General features: G+C 37.6%; 1 protein-coding gene across 1 annotated transcript in view; it reads right to left on the bottom strand.

The window, feature by feature from the left end:
- The window catches only part of LOC106615387 (homeotic protein female sterile), a 50,568-nt gene extending 37,744 nt beyond the window's left edge, over nt 1–12,824 (bottom strand). The window contains exon 1 of the mRNA XM_014231590.3: nt 12,030–12,824. Coding sequence (XP_014087065.2) covers nt 12,030–12,068 — 39 coding nt within the window. The 5' untranslated portion in view covers nt 12,069–12,824. The remainder of the gene's footprint in view (nt 1–12,029) is intronic.
- Nucleotides 12,825–18,265: the final 5,441 nt, after the last annotated feature.

The raw sequence follows: 18,265 nt of genomic DNA on the forward strand, positions 1-18,265 counted from the left end.
TAAAGCAAGCAAAAAAAATTCATACAAAATTCCAGCAACAAGAAAGCAGAAGCAATAACGTAAAAGCATAAGGGACGAGTGAGTTTGTGTTGGAGCATGAAATAAAACTGTAATAGAAGCCAAGACGAAGGCAAAGGAAGCAGCAAAGAAAAAAGTGAATAGCGAGCGCATGTGGCAAACGAACAAATGATTGCTTGTGTGTGTGCGCTTAGCAGAAGCTTGGTAAAAGGGATACGCTGGTAACCTTGTAGAAGCACATCGACTTAACTATTTTGTGATGGATCTCTTTTGGCGCAAATGAAAGACGACAGCACCTACACAAACTCACAAACCTGCATGTGGATATCTACAATTTGCTGGCATACATGATTTCCAGGAATTTTAGGTTAGGAAATGAGTTTTTACGTGTGTGTGTGTGTGATGCGTGATGAACGTTGGGTGAAAGGTGACACATTGATCGAAAAGTTTGCACAGAACGAAAAAAAAGATAGACGAGTGGTTACAAAGCAATGGCTTAAGCGTATCCTTCGGCTAATGTCTGTTTGTATATTAAGAGTCATATTAAGAAAAGTTTGATGCAGGCGAAACTGATATGTAATTATGTAACTGAAAGGAGAATATGAAGAGCACAAAGTGAATTGATGAAACACACATGACTAAGATATCTAACATGTGCCAAATCGTGGCTGAAATAAAATCAGAAATCCAAGATATGCTTGAAATCGTTACAGTTAAGTTTTCCTTTATGACTTGGTATGCTTGAAATTTATAAGCAATTTTTAACACTAGCGAGAAAATAAAACTTAAAATCCGATATATTTGGAAGTATAAGGACTTTATGTTCATACTGTACTCATAAGAAAAACTGGATAATTCTGAAATGCTCTCTAATACAAGACAAAAGCATACAATTTTTTTCAAACGAAAGGTCGCTGAGGTTGCTTCAACGTTTAAAACATGTCTTAATAATTAATTTCGCTGTTTTGGGCAGCACAAGTTGGAGAGGCTTTGGTGTGGTGTAACTTTCGAAAAAATTTACACAAGAATTAAATCTGACTTTCATGAGATATATATTAAAACCTATTTATGGATCATCAAATGTATACAAGAATCGATGTACTTTTGACTTTCATGAGATATATGTTAAAGCCTAAAATGTCATTTTTCGAACCATAGCCGATATTGTATTAAAAGTTACGGCTTTATAAAAAATATTGTACTGTATTTTCGAAGTCTCCTTGTAGATTCTTCTTTTAGGTTTTATTACATAGATAACCAATTGAGCTGAAATTTTCAGGGAAGAAGTTAAAACTGTTTTAAGCATTCCTACAATGATCTCCGAAATGTCATGGTGTTTGAAATGCAACCTAACCTAACTTCCATTTAAGATCGCTCAACTTAAGTGAATCTCAACTGAAGTCGAAAAAATTATATGCAGAACCAACCGTCCTAACCTCAATCTAAGGTAATTTCAATTTCTTTGCTATGAATCTAAATAAAATGATATCTGTTGGTACGGAAGTCCAAATTATGTCCGACAGAGTAGTTAATATTGTCACTGTATTGGCTAAAAGATCAACTAAGTTATGCCTCAACCTCTATTATTTATAAAAAAAATAAATTAAACCTATTGATTATGAGGAAGCTGTTGGAAAATTATGTAGTACATCGACATAATATTGGAAACATAAAGATTTACCACGCTTACTACCAAGTCTTCCCAAACCCCAAAAGGAGCTTAGAGTGTCGCTATTCAGGATTGGGTTACAAGACATTTTGAGCACATAGTAAAAATAAGGAGGAATGAGTATTAATTCTATTCAAATGAGCCTTTCGAAGCTAAGTTTTAGCCTACGGCTCAACTAGCCACAATGCCTTGCTACAAAAGTGCGTACGTCACTAAGTAAGAAGAGCAAAGTAAGACTCTCAACAAAACACAACATAATGAATGTATCAACAGACGACATTAAAGAGCAATGAGCGTTACGCACTCTGAAAAATGATAAGCTGATGAGTTAAGGTGGCAGCAGCAGTCAATATAAAAGCAGGACGAAAGCTACTAGGCATAGCAGGCAACAATAACAAGCCAAAGATGACGGCAATCTTGCTGAAAGCCGTAGCGTTAGTTGCCATTGCTGGTTTTTTATAAACCTACAAACAGCCACAAACACATACATGGAGACGACGCTGCTGGAAGGAGTTGCAGCCGAAGGCAGACGAAATATTCTACAAAAGGACTTAAGCAAAATGGTAGAAAATTACCCAAAAATTTGGAAATTTATAAGATATACACTCCGGCTAGCATCCCTGGCATGCCGCCCAACTACGCCAACAGCTTTTATTGCCAGCAGTTTCCTTTCAACTCTCGTTGTTGTTGCTGCAGCACCGCAACCCAAACTTCTAATTGCGCCTGTTCGTCGTCACCAACGTCGTTGGCATTGCCGTCTTCTCTTGTGCTTTGTCTTTGTCTTTTGGTTTCAAAGTTCTTAAACTCATCGCCTCTAATGTAGCCTTGCGTTACAGCACCGCCGCCAAGCCCAACACCCACCAACCACCAGCGCCCCACACTACAGCGCTCCATGTGACTGTTGTGTTCCTACTCTTGAGTCGGCATTGTTTTTGTTTGTTTGCGACACCGAGTCGACTTGTATTGCTTTTAGACGCCTCGGTGTTTTAATGTGTGTGTGTCGGTTGTTTCGACATTGACATGGGTGCCTGAGTAGTTGGAGTGGAGCGCGTACACGTTGGTTAGTTTCATTTGTGATGGAAAGTAAATTTAGTTTGGAAGGAGTTTCTTACAGTTCAATTCATGCCGACTTGGATTCGGGGGAAATAAATGAAGGCACAAGTTATTTCCATACCCCCATACCCAGTGGGATTTGTGGTAGCGTGGCTGTAGGCGCAAATGTTTCGGTAGTTTTGGTACCAAAGTTTCCAAAAAATAAAAAAAAAGTGTTGGAAAAAAATATTTCACGAAACTAAATGAAAATGTATTACAAAGGAAAATAATTGGAGCGGAATAAAATGTGAAAGAATGTAATGGAATGGAACAGCTTCAAACGAAACGAGAATATATGAAATCGTGTGGATAAATATAAATATTTAAGGAACGAAATGAAGTTAGAATCGAATACAGTACATTAACAGATGTCACTTACTGAGACGAAATGGGAAGACATAAGATGAAGTGAAATAATGGAATATAGGAGAAAACAGAAATAGGATGGTATAGAAAAAAGGCCATAATCGAATTATTTTCGTTAAATATGTAAAAATATTAAATTGATGGAGAAACCAACTTTCCATTTTAGACTCTTAGTATTGTAATATAAAGACATTACGGGCCTTATATGGAACAAGAAAACATGAAACGAAAATTATAGTATTTTTATAGCAAAAATACAGTCTCAAATAATTTTGGGGAATGGCAACCGCAGACAATTAGATAAATGCAAGTTCCCTACGGTTTCGTACCACAGGTTCGTTCTCTTCCCACATAAGGGAAGCAGTTAGATTAGCTCTCCTTCACATATCTTTACTCCCTAAGCCACTACTACAACTAGCGTATTGTATTTAAACTTGCTACTAACTTATTTCGTTTGATTAACTCAGAGCACTGTAATTCTCAACTGATTTATGAAATATTGCTAATATGCAAAGCTTCAACTTCAAAACTATTTGTAACGAATATTTAAACGAAGTAACGGCTAAGGAACTCATTTTAAATATAAGATAGATTTTAGTGGATCTAGAGTGCTCAAATGTGGTAATAACTTTATTATTCTATATGCGTTCGCTTCGGTATTTGCAACACCTCCTTTATCGTTCTACAGTTGCTCAAGCTAGGATATTTCTATTTCCAAACTATGGCTGCCAAATTTGGATACGTTTTCAAAAATTTCTTTACTGCATACACCACATAAGCCTTTTGCTATCATTTACTGTGCCTTTGGAGACTACCAATTCTTCCTTTCTACCCTTCTAAACTTTCTTATTAAACTTGTGTGCCTGCTTATAGGAAGAAAGTATGGCATTGCGAATATTTTGTTGACTTGCTTTACAAACACCCTCTGGTATGTGTGTCAGTGTCAGTGCCAACCGAAACAAGTATGGAAGAAGCATTAGAAAGGTGAGAGACGTAGGCACCCCTCACTAGATGTATGAATGTGTTTGGCCGACTGCTTGAAAATGGTGCTCTAAAGTCTTTTTAGCAAGCCCCATGCATCACACACACACACACAAAGATGCAAAGATATATGCGATTACACATACACATTTCATGTGTGTCTGAAGTGGTGCGGTTGGCATAGAATTTTGCTTCGGATTTTCTTATACCGAAACTTCGTTTTGATTAGAAGGAGCACAGCTTGCGAAACGGAGGTGTGTAAAAAGCAATTTGTGTTAGGTATACCCGAGTAAGGATATGTGCAACATATATACAGACGCACATCGACTCATATGGGGAGAAGTAGGAAGTGGGTTTAGTGGGATGTGAGTTAAGCCCTGCCTGCTTGAGACTGTTGTGTGGCAAGCACAATGAAAGCGGCGACGGCTGTGTTGCAAGGTTGTACTGCATTGGTTTGAGCAGGTATAAGCATAAATGTTGGTTGTATGTATGTGTGTGCGTGTATTTGACAAGAAGACGTTTGTTGGGTGGCGGTTTGGCCCGTTGGCTGTTAGCAGTCGGTTTTTGTCGCTGTAGTATGAGTTTGCAGTCTCATTTTGCTGGCGCTGAACGTATAGATTACGAAAATAATATAGAGCTTGCCACATGAGACGCACTCATTTGTTGGTATATATACATGCATTCATATTTGTGCGCCAGCATCTTTTATATGCTCGTATATATGCTTATCTTCGTACATATGTATGTATATATATATATATATATATATGTATATAAATATGCACATATGAGCACAGTAATGTGTCTTACAAGGCCGTACCTCGGGTGCTGGCGGGTTAGACAGACATATTTGACGTCCAGACGCCGCAAATGTACTTATACCTGTATGTTTGTGTGTGGGTGTTGCACTCAACCTCATTCACACTTGTAGTCTTATGTGTGGTCGTAAAATTCGAAAATGCCTCCTTATATATACCAAGCAGTTATTCATGTGTGTGCGTGTGTATATATGTGCCGTTTTCTATTTTTGCATTTGCCTCCGAATTTCGGCAGTTTGGGGCATGCTTTGGCACAGCCCGCAGGCGACTTTCTTACGAAAAATACAAACACACACACACCCACACATGCGAAGCTGTGAGTTTTTCGGGTCTTATACGACACCACTGTCGGTGTGTGTTTGTAGCTATGTGCTCGCATATTAATGATTCCTTAAACTCGTAGCGTTCGTTGCCGTCGGCTGGGGTGCGTCTGCTTGCCTCCACGGCATCTTGGCACATCAAATATTGCTGCCGTAGCGTTCACCTTCCATTTCCTTCAATTTTGGCAAGTTTTAAGCTTGTACGCTGTTGTGCAATTTTTTCGTTTTGTTTTTGTATATGCTACAACTTCTAAGCATCCTTCGTCGAGTGTTCTAGCAAGTCTACCCAAGCCACTAGCGTTGAGGCAAGCAAAATTCTTAGCAATTTCTAGTAATTTACGCCAACGAAAAGGGTTCAAATGAAAATGTGTTTGATTGTGTGCGTTACATACTTTGTGTGACGGAAGGTATACTGCTACTATGTGCTTGTGCTTGGCTTGTCTCCTGTTGAACCGTCGTCAAAGTTGCGTTTCAAATATGTCTTAAATGGTTGAAGGCTTGTTGGAACCCAGTATCAGCTAGTTTAACTCACATATAATAATAAGTTATTGAAGGCGGCTTATAGAGCGTGTTTAAATATTGAATATTTTGAAATAGTTTGTGTAAAATAAAGTGCAGTTATGTGCGTGGCGAAGGGTGAGTTAACATAACTTTGGGAAAACAAGTTTATAAAACAATAAAATCCAAGTACCAAGAAGTTGTCTTGTCACTGAAAGTATAAATGCGAATATCTGGTCAGCTTAATAAATATTTTTTTTTTTAAGAAATGGTTTTCTACACATAAAAATTGCGTATTTCTCTAATATAAATAATACATATGTAATTCTCAACCTGTTTAGAAATTAACTAATCATGTTTCAATCAAACTATTTTTTAGCTACATTCATTTAGAGGTGAAATATTAGTTTGGAAATATGTCGCATATTTTTAAGCAAATAAAAATTTGAATACCCTTCACAAATAAAGAGTTTACATACAAGAACTAGATTTTGATCGGTCAGTTTGTATGGCAGCTATATGCTATAGTGATCCGATATGAAAAATGTCTTCGGAAATTATACCGTTGTCTTTGAAAATAATCCAATCTAAATTTCGTGAAGATATCTAGTCAAATAAAAAAGTTTTTCCAACAAGTATTAAGTTTTGATCGATGTATTTATAGGAGAGTTATATGCTGAAGTGGTTCAATCAGAACAATTTTCTCGGATATTGTAGCGCTACCTTAGGTTATAATTCGTGTTAAATTTTGTAAAGATATTTCATCAAATAAAAAAGTTTTCCATACAAGGACTCGATTTCGATCGATCAGTTTGTATGACAGCTATACGTTATAGGGGTCGGATATTTGCGGCTCCGACAAATGATTAGCTTCTTGGAAAGGAAAGGACGTGGAAAAGATTTCAGAAGTCTCAAAAACTGAGATACTAGTTTTGTTCGTGGTATAATAGCACATTTACAGAAATGTCAGGGAAATTGGAGGAAATTACTGATTTTTATATTTAAAAAAAATTACGAAAATCTCAAAATCCATTACTCTACCTATACTACTACCATAGAAAATTTCTTCGTTCAAAATATATACGTATTTATACACAAGATATGTACAATTAAAGACATATACGAATGAATACTCAATTAAAGCCCCAAATCTCTGGAACCCCCCAACTCTGTTTACAGACACACACAAATCTCTATAATATTATGTACATATATTTGAGTATTTTTGGGTACAAATGCTTTGAGAAACCCCACCATTATAATATCATAAAACACTCACAGACATCTTACCACCTTCCCTAAGCGCTACTTTATAAATTTCTGACCCACTACGCAACGCATACATTGTGGCGCGTATGTATAAAGTTGTGCCTTGCTATGTACTCCCATTTGCTGATATATGTTTAGTACATATGTAAATTTATTTCCCCCGCTGCTGGCGTGCTTATACCAACTACAAGTATTCAATGAATGCGCGATGACCAGCACCGAAGGCACTTTAGCTTGTCTTACCACCCATTCTACCCCCACACAAAACCAATAAATTTCCTTTTTGTGTAGCTTCTTGGGCTGGGAGTTGCAGAGCCCATTCTAGTCTATGCTCAAAGCCACCCAAGAAGCTGCCACTATGCCTCTACCCTTCATCAATCGTCATCAACTTTTCTGGCCAATGTCCAGTTTGATGAATTACTTACGACACGTTAGAGGCGAGCAGTGGCACAATGGGTTAACGGTGATTAATTCTTATGCATTTTGTTTTTTTTTTTGTAATTTATTTGCTTTTTTTTATAAAAACAATTTTTATGTAATCTAAAATTTTGATAATTCGTTGATAATTATAAAAAAAATATGTAAAAAAAATTATATAAAATACAAATTTTGTTTAGTAAGCTTTATTTTCAACATCTTATTTTTATAATTTATTATTTAATATAATTTTAATATTAAAAAAAATTAGATTTAGACTAAACAATTTTTTTTATTTCTGTTAGTTGTAAATATAAAAATAAATTTTGGAGTTATAATTAATTATTGATAAAAATTTTATATTAATTTTATACAAAATATTATTTTTTATAGTCAGCTTTATTTTATTAAAAAAATTAGAAAAACTTTAAGTGAGATTAAATATTCGCATGAAAATTGTATTGTATGCGGCTTAAAACTTTAAAATAAGTAAAGAATTAACAATAAAAAAAATTTAAAAAATACATACAAAAATTAGTTAAAGCATTTTTGGTCAAGATTTTGCTTAGAAAAATATATAATATTATTCTTTGTTATTTATTTGTAAAAAAAAAGTAATAAGATAATAACATTTTCACCAACTTCATCCCACTGTACCACAAGTCCCTCGCAACAAACGCAAGCCAAATGACGGCACAGTTGGCGGCGGCAAAGCGTATGTCAAAAACGTAACGCGTTCGCCTGCGAGACAGCGGAGTGCCAGCTGAGGAACGCAGTCGCTGGCGAAGAAGCGAAAAATGGGCAAAATGGAGTTGGGCAACGGCAAGAAACAGGAACAAGCAACAACAACAGCAATAGCTAAATATATATATAACTACAAATCTTAGAAGCACCAGGCACATTCGCCAGTTCAGTTGGACGCTCCTTATTGCTTGTTGTTGTTGTTCTTGTTGCTGTTTCTTTCTGTTTTACTCAACGCCCCCTGCCCCCCGTCGCATGGCAATTGGAAACCTAATCAGCCCGACAACCCCATTACTCAGCGCACTAAACGTGTGCGCATTTGTAAAGCAGGACGAATGGCCCCTAAAAGCGCGCTTCAATACACATATTGTACATATACCTAAGCATATAAGGAGGCGTATGTCAGTATGCCAGCACTATTCTGGCACCAAATATAGCTAAGTACACATGTGTATATGTGTTCGTATCATTAGTTGCTGCTACGTCTTGTCGTTCGTCTCAATGTGTGCGCGCGTGTTTATCTGTATGTATGTGTGTGTGTGTGTGTGTGTGTGTGTTAGGGGTACATACTTTACTAACTTTGATGGTCGTTTACACGCCCCCCCATATCCTGCCTACGTCCCTGCTCATGTCGTGCACACACGCCGCACACTCGCCTTGCCACTCGGCAAACGCTACCAACTTTGTCTGTCCGTCTATGGGGTCATCTATCCATCCATTATATTTGGTACATTGTAAAATGGGATTTATTGTGCAAAAGGCATGATTAACTTTTTTCTCACTCCCCAGCATACTGCTCGTCGACCGTCACCCCTCTGCCGGCTTGCTTGCTTGCTTTTCTATTCGCCTTACTGACAGCCGAACGGACCCTTCACTTCGTACTTTCATTTTTCTTATTTGCAATTTTTTTGATTTCATTTCTGCCGCATTCTACATTCTAGTTATCTGTATAAGTATGTGTGTTGTTGCTATTGCTTGCCTTACTCGCTTTGCTTGCCTTGCTTGTTTCGTGTCTTGAGCGGAGCCGAAAACATTCTATTGAAGAAGTTGTGCTTTGCAGTCCTTCTGCGGCAGCATTTGTTTGGTTCATCTCTTTTTCATAGGGAATTAGTAAGTTTTCGTACGTCCAACGTCCCTTGCTTCCGTTGCCGGTCTGTGTGTCCCCTTTAACTGCTGGGTGAGGCGAAAAAACTTTTGCTTAAAACAATAAAGCATGAATCGGTAACTGGGGTGCTAGCCTTCATAACTTCTTTTCATTTTGCGATGTTTTGTTTTTGTTTTCATTTATTGTTTTTCTGGTTGCTTGTGGCGTTGGTTTGAAGCGTCTGCTACGAAATTGATTAGACATTAGTTTTGATGGAAATTGCTGCCAAAATATATGCTGTGTAGGCCTAAAGTGTTGGAATGTGCTGAAGATATGGCACTGGACTTATTTGTGCTTTGTACGAGTGCACAGTTTTGCACAGAAACTTTCTTGAATGTGTATGAATTTAACTGACGCTAATGTTTCTTGTAAACTTCCAAGAAAATGTGGATGTTTTAGCAGTTACTGATGACTTAGCTTAAGAATATAATTATGTTGCAATAAGCAGGTGCAAATAATTTTTAGTTTGCTTTCCGATCACTTGCTTTAGAATTATCTACAGAGTAGCCCAATCTTGGGGTGATAATTACCTATATAATTACCTAAATTTAAGTTAAACAAAAAAAGAGCGAATAATATTTTTTCTGCATTAAATTACATTTTCTTACAAAAGCTTTTTCTAAACAAAAAAGTTAACCGAAGGATTTGTGTTCTTCTCCACAGGCTTTTAAAGGCCGTCTCTCAACCAAGGTGTTGACATACATAAAACATTTTCGTCGATTCTTTTTATAAACGATGGAAAATAGCTTTTCTACCAGTGTTTTTGAAAACTCTAAGAGGGAAATAGTAATGACGGTAACCACTTGCATTTTTCTCTCAAAATTGTAGTGCGCATATTGCGGGTTTTCGCAAAACAGCGTGTCTTAAATTTTCTACATCACCACGGAACAAAACAAAGGGTTTTGAAAAGAAATTTTTCATTTTAGCGATACACTCCCACCTTTTTTATAACTTTACGCTCTCCTTGGTTTCAATGGGAGCAAATTTGAAATAAGCAATTAAATACCTCAAGGATACATGACAAAAAAATTTATGGAAGAGAAGAAGTTTAGCTGTAAAAATCCAGAAATCAGCGAAGCGCGGTAGGGATCTCCATTAATAGTCTATCATCGAAGCAGCGCATTTTCTGTGATTTTTTGACCTAATGAGACTACCTAACATAGCTTTAATACCCTTAACAAGCCGAAAAGTAAAGAGCTTGTTTTAGATCGGTCAGTTTGTATGAAAGCTACATGCTATAGTGATCTGATCTGAAAAATTTGTTCGGAAATTGTGTCATTGACTTAGACCAAGAATAATGGTCTAGCTTTTTGTGTTTTTTAATTCGAACGATTTTTCGATTTTGAACTCTCCGATATGAACGACCTTGATTCAACGTTTTTCGGATCTAATCGATTTAGGTTCGAATTGAAGAATAATATAGTAAATAATTATGACTATACTCATCAAATTTTTTGGATTTTGTTATTTCAGGCTCACAGATATTGACGGTTAATTTTAAAAGAAAAAATAAGGGAAATAATCTCAAATAAAAATTGTCGATTTTGGTCTTTCAGGCCCTAGATATTGATTAGATTTTTACCAGATCTTGTTTCTGTATGCAAAATCATATTTCAAAATGCAAAATCATTTATATATTAATATATTTCATCTGTTCTTCTACCAGTTCTCCGAACTAGACATATAAGAATATCGTTCCACTTATTAATCTTAGATATTTATTAGATTTTTACCAGATCTCCTAGGCGTTGTTTCAAAATGAAAAATAAGGGATGTATTAATATATTCCTTCTGTTCTTCTACCAGTTCTCTGAACAAGACATATACGAATATCGTACCACTTGGTACTCCTAAACAAAATTACTCGCTTTTGGTCTTTCAGGCTCTTAGATATACATTATATTTTTACCAGATCTTGTCGATTAAATTTGAAAATAAGAAATGAGGGAAATATTTATATATTCCACTGTTTATTATGCGGTCCTCTAGATAAAGAATTAGTTAAATATAGACATAAAAACAGTTTTAAGATCTCACCGATAGATGTCACTGGTTATACTGTTCGACTCGATTCGTGCACCATATTTTTTTGGAACATTTCAAACGATTTGCTTGTTTTGTGCTACAATTTTTTTACTAGCATGAAACAATAATTGCTTTAAAAATTATTTCTTTCATGCCTGACAATATATAAGTAAGTTTGATCCATTAATTTAAACTAGAAAATACTATTGTTTATATTTTTTCAAAATACTTAAATTTATTCGGTCCAATTTTTATAAGTAAAAACTTGTACTAATTCCGGAGTGGAATCCATATTAAAATTCGAGTAAAGGATTTATGACAAATTCTTTACTAAACTGATGAGATAATGATCCATTCGAGCAAAAAGCATTACAAAGTCCATTATTTGTATTTTCTCGGGCGTAATTCCTTTTGCCAAACGCTGATCATGCGATTTTAGCAACCAGGTTAAGTTTCTTCTAACAAAATCTACTGAAAAATAAAAACTTTACCTAACCAAAGCTCTTTCCCATTCACTCGTAAGAAAACTATTAATATTGTTTTGATTTTGAAGCAAATTTTTGCTGATATTACAACTCCGTTACTTCGTTCCGCATTTTTATGCCACCTCCAAAACTTTACGCATTATTTCCTTAATTTTTTCTTAAAATTGCGTGCAACTAGTCACCTACCTTATGCAGCAGCACCGATGCTTTGCGTTTCGATGCCATTTTAGTGGTGCCACCACCACTGCTGCCACCGGTACCGGTTGACGACGCTGTACGTGTCGACTGTTTTGGTGTTTTTCTCGGATTCTTCGGAATTTTGGATAATTTTTATGCGCTGAACGCCGGCTTTGGACTACAGGAAATACCGTTAAAGGAAAATCAAAAGCAACGGCTAAGCGTTGGCAATGCGTTGTGCTGATTAGATTGCACTAAACGTACGAAGAACTGTGTGCGTGTGCGTGTGTCACAGTTCTTAGAAGTTTTTTTTGTAATGTCACGTTCGATGGATATCTTTTCAGATATATTGCTTGAGCGCGAAATGTTGCAGTTAACGGTAAATGCACAAACACTGTCAACACACACTTACGAACTGCACTTTGTTGTTTTTGTATGCGCTATATTTTTGTTATTTTTAGATTTTTAGCAAAAATTTGCCACTTTCGCGCTGTAGCACAACTTTTTTGAAAGTAACGGTTTTTGAAACTAGCTGCCGAGCAATTGACAGCATTTACTTTGTGGCAACACTTTGTTTATGTCTCGAAGACAAATTCACACACTTTGAGTTAGGCGTTTCTTCAATATCTTTTCTTTAATTTTTTTTTTGTTTTTCATACAACTTTTTTTCACACTTTCTTTGCGGTTTCTTCGCCACTTTTTTTTATTGCTGATTAGCTTGTCATGTTCCGCTAGCACACGTTTTCTGCTCGCCTCGTGTGCGACGCTGTACTGACTACGACGAGAGACCTAACGCCACCGGATAACAACTGCTGACTGACCAAAACAGAAACAAGCGATTGAGTTTTAACTTTTGATAAAACGGAATGTGCCGCCGACATAACCGCACCACACCGTCACACAATCTAGCTGCTGCACGTCAACCCCAACTAGTCCGCACGAGCTCGCCAACCGGCCCAACATATGAGAGATAGCAATGCGCTGAGCATAGTTGAGCTGTGGTGTCCAACGTCTACCCCGCGCCGCTTGAGAAAAAGGAAGAAGCGAAAGGATATAGCAGAAAGAGACGACCAGTAGTAATGGGCATGCGCACAGAGTGGGCGAAGGACATTGAAACATAGATCGGGCGCAGCAGAGAGAGAGCGAGTGTGATGGGTAAATGAGTTTCGCTAAGGACTCCACAACATGCTGACTGAGTGGGATGGACGTAAAAGAAAATTGACGATAAGGCGGCCTGTGTGTGACGTCGAAGAATGAGAAACGCACAAGAGAAATGGAAAAAATGTGCAACAATGAATGAAGTAGGCTGGTCGTTGGCGCGCGCCAAGTGGTTGTAAACATTGCCAAGTGGAGTCGAGCGGAGAGCGTGCGGTATGTGGTGTACGTGCGGTGCATTTGTAGACCAAAGACGGGCGAGCGCGGTGTCGGCGGAGGTAAGTACAGCTGGATAAAAACACAGAAACGGCGATAAGCGACAAAATGTCAGAGTGACGAACGAAATGAAGTGAAAACAATTTAATGAAATTTGTGCACCGAACGCATAGACGAACTGGCGTACGACAGCATTGACGACAAGACAGCAGTTTTTCGTGCAAAGGACGAAATGGCGGTGCGTGCAATGGTGCGTCGGCAAAGCACAAATTTTTGTTTGTGCCAAGGCAGACAAAACGCTGCGACGACGTAGGTCGCGCCGCATGTGGCTGGGCAGGTTGGGTGTAGACGTACCATGGCCTCGACTGCTGCGACAACTGACGCGCGTATGGCTTAGGGTAGGTACGGCAGGCGTATTGTGTGAGCGCCGTTATGCCAAATGCTGGCGCAGGGTTGCTGTTAACGGTACGAATTGGTGCGGATCGGGCAGTTAGCGCGAACGACGCTGCAGCTGAGTCAATGCCAGCACCAACGATGTGCTGCAGCTGTGTAGAGTTGGGGCGATTGTGCGACTGCCGATGGCAACTCGAAACAGCTGAGTTTTGTGCGCGTGTATTGTTCGTAATGTCGATGAGGTTTGGCGCGCCTTACGAGCTGTGTCAGCATTGGGACAGCTGGGCGGAATTGATGTGGCAGTGAGTGGAATGAGAAAACGAACACACGGACGGTTAGCGAACGTTGATGTTGATGATGATATGGCGAGTGTGGGCCAGGGTTCGTGTCAAACAATATAAAATATATGGTGTGGGAAAGTAGTTGTATGTGGAAGCAATGATATGAGTAGGCGGCCAAAACGGAGCGACTGGGATATTGTGAGGGTTGGATTAAGCGTACGTAGAGGAGGTCGGCCATATGAAAAAGAGGTGGAGAGGAGCAGCGCGTAAAACATGTTGGGAGCGCGCACAAACGGCTGCGTATGCGTTCAACGGCAGTGGCTAAATAAAAAATGGAAAATATGAGCATAAAAAATAAAAGCAAAGCACATGGCAGTTGGATCTGGTGTCACCATTTCGGATACGAAAAAAGAATGGAACAAGCATGGTGTAGTTGGCGCGCCATGGACGTCGTTTGTTATGAGCAGCGAACTGAAGAACTGAAGGTGGTGTCGATATACTCACTTTGTCCGCTTGGGTTAGAGAGTTGTGGCGCACAGGCACCAATGTGACTGATGATGAGTAAAGGATTGCGTGCTTGATAAACAACAACGCATAGGCCATAGGCAGCGGCGGCGTGGTAAAAACGAGCAGAAGGCAGTGCGCGTTTTTGGAGTGTGGGTGCAAAAATTTTAAAACGAAAATAAAATTGGAAAAGCTAAATGGAAAAAAACAAAACTGTATTAGCATGAGCACGGTGGTTAGGCGCAAGCATAGCGTACGTGTGAGTGCGGCGTAGCGAATTTAGGTGGCTACACTGCCAACTGAGCGAGTTGTGAGGTGGTCATTTGTGTGCTATGTTTTGCTAACGTTGGTTAGCGTTGAGAGTTAGCCGACAGCTGACGGCGCCACGAAAGGTGCGCACTATGTGCGAAGGCGTAAAGGACGAACTATTACTATGATTGCGCTAGTGATGATGAAGATAACGATGAGAATCAAATGTAGCACGTGCTGCCGCTCATGTTGCCGCAGCGCTTTTGTTGCTACACAGAGCTTAGCCACCAGTTTGCTAGTGTGAAGGGGGGGACATGCTCCAATTCCGCATATGAGAATGGGTCAAGAGCGCGGCGGGTTGTTGTGTTTCCCAGCCGCGTCATATAAATTCGTTTAGCAACAATAGACTTTTTGTTGTGTACTTTCGGATTGTTTTTTGCTTTGCGTGTACTTGAGCATATGTATGTGTGTATGTATGACAGCTCGCGGTAATTGTGGGCCGCTATGCAACAACGGGGCAGCGGTTCAATTGTAGGCTGTTATTTGAAAAATCATGCTTTTTCGCTTTTGCGTTTTTTACGCTTTGATATTATTTTGTTTTTGTTTTGGTTTTTGTGTTTGTTGGTTTTCGGCGGGCTTCTGACTGACCGCCGCATTGCATTTTATGCTACACAGGTGGGTGTCTAAAGTCGGTGGGGCAGTTTGTGGCAACAAATAGACAGAGAGCAATGGTGTTGCATGCAACATTACGCCAAGCAGCGCGTCGATTGGCGTGCTAAGCATAGACATAGAGGTGCGACGTTCAATTATGCTTTTGTTTTTGGTACACGGTGCGTAGGAGTACGTATGTGTATTCTGCTAGAACAATAGGCTCAAGGATGTTTGTGTGTCGGAGTAACTGGTTTTTAAAACAAACTTTTGTCGGTTATGTTACTACTTTTGATGTAATTTATGAAGTTTAAGTTACTTTATTATTTGTATGTACTATATATTTATATTTCGGTAATATGGCAAACGTATTCAAAGTGGTTTGCCATATAAAAAAAATGCCGTCGGCTATTAAAATTGTGAACCTGAATTTTTTTTTTTTTATTTATGGAACGAGAAACATCGTTGACTTTAGTTGCAGCAAAGCTAGCATATTCTACAAAAATACATAAAAAAAGGTTTTTAAAAAAGAACTTGATGTAAATCGATCTGTTTTTATGGTTGATTTCGGTTCCGAAAAATGAGCAACTCCTTGGAGAAAAAGGGATGTGTGCAAAATTTCAAATTAATATCTTGCAAACTGAGAGACTAGCTCGCATATATACAGACATAGAGCTAAATCGACTCAGCTCATCACGCTGACAATTAATTTATACATTTTATAGTGTCTCCGCTGTTCTTTTCTGTGTGTTACAAACTTCGTGTCAAACTCTACTCAGCGTATAAAATCAAGCAATTGAAATATAATATAAAACACTACCTTCAATTACCGAGACAATGTTTGTATCTTCTAGTGGTGAGACCCTAACTTCATCACTTTTTATCATAATTGTTGAAAGCTGTCATTCTGTAAGGAATATTAGGGTGGAGCAAAAAAATATTTTTTTTTGCTTAGCGGGGGTAAAATCTGTAGATTATAAAAAAATAAATGTTTTTTGAACACCTAATGGCGGCGCACTCAGTTCTAAAGTAAATGTTTTTTGGACAAAAGAAAATAATTTTTGGTTTACACTCTTCACGTTTATGTCAAATATACCGAATTTGACGGTTCTGACTCAAAATTTATTTTAACGCTTAAGGGAAGCATGTGGCTATTTAAGACTTTTTTTAAACCTCCAATAATGACCACAACAATTTTTTTAAGTTGATAAATTTTAATTGGCCAGAAAGTGAACTCGCCACAGCTTCTAGAACACTTATCAAAATTTTTTTACAAAATAAACATTTTAACTCGGAACTTTACTTTAAAACTGAGTGCGCCGCCTTTAGGTGTTCAAAAAAAAATTTTTTTTGACCAAAAATTTTCTTTTTTTTTTTAATCTACAGATATTACCCCCAGGCTATGTCAAAAAAAAATCTTTTTTTCGCTCCACCCTAATGAATATGGCATTATTTCTGTGTAACTTAGATATATTCTTGTATTCTGAATTTCAATATATTTTTTGAAATAGATATTAGAAATGTTTATATTTACAAATTGTCAATGCCCTCTAGAATCATCTAAATCGTCAGTATTTTTTTTGTAATGTTTCAACATCAAATTAATTTTAATCAAATAAACAAAAAAGTGTTTTTCTTCTTGCTGATCAGCACTGAAACTGTCAAAGCAATTTTTGCGAAGTTTATGCCGATGAAAATAATTCGCTTATCACTTCTTCGTTTTACTACAGAAGTTACGTTCTTTTTATTGTACTATTTCCAGTTACGCCTTCTTTGAAATCTTTTGGAGCTTGAATTTTTACCTACTTACCTACCAACTCTTCGATGTAACTAGGTCAGGATGAAAGCTTCTTTGAGTGATATTACACCACGTTTTATCAATTGAATTCTTCTGTCGCCTGAATATGTTCTAATTTCATTTATTGCTCTTTTTAAGGAGAATACCATACTAATCAATCCGACTTTAGCAAAACTTATACATATGAATATTTTCTATAGCAAATCATCTTTTTGATTTTATCAAGTTGAGTTTGTAAATTGCCTTCTGTCGCCACATAGTTTCATACATCTCACTTCTACCAAATACGGGAAGATTTAGGTCTCCAAAATGCTGACACTGTGTTTATTTATATATTAACTTTCTCTAATTTCTCTTTAAAAGAAAATGCAGTTTTTCATCATCCGCGGAATATAAAGACCTATGTTGTGTATTCCAGTATTTTTACACACTTAATCATTGCTTGACCAGCGTCAGACGAAATAATGGATTTTCTAGGTTCAGGGTTGTCTCACTGTGTTCGAGTAGATGCGCTCGGTTATCTATATTCTTCCGAAAATAGACGTAAAAACAACCCACTACTGGTGAAGAACTGCATAAGACTCTCTAATATTACAAACTCGTTGCAAGAGGGTTTATATAGTCCAACCAAACGATCAATGATAACCGCTAAAGTAAACGCAACCGCTGAGGTTTCGTTGAAAAGTTCTCGAGAGAAGATTCATTTCAAAATGCACTAAGTGACTTATAACCAAAGCCAGCGCACTAAGCATGGAAAAGTTGTTGCTGTAGAGAAATAAAAAAAATTCACAAATAACTTTAAGCAATGCTGCCAAGTTGAGAATACTGGCTCAGATAACAATATTGGTCTATGCCAGTTACATACAATAGACTGTCAATGGATCCAGTAAAGTGTCTGTAGTTTCCAAAGTCAAAATAAATATTTGTATCCCACTTGTATTTAATGGTGTTACCACAGAAAGCAGCACAATTTTATAATGAGTACAGTTTTCTTTGAATAA

Source organism: Bactrocera oleae, chromosome 3, assembly GCF_042242935.1.
Source record: "Bactrocera oleae isolate idBacOlea1 chromosome 3, idBacOlea1, whole genome shotgun sequence".
NCBI lineage: Eukaryota > Metazoa > Arthropoda > Insecta > Diptera > Tephritidae > Bactrocera > Bactrocera oleae.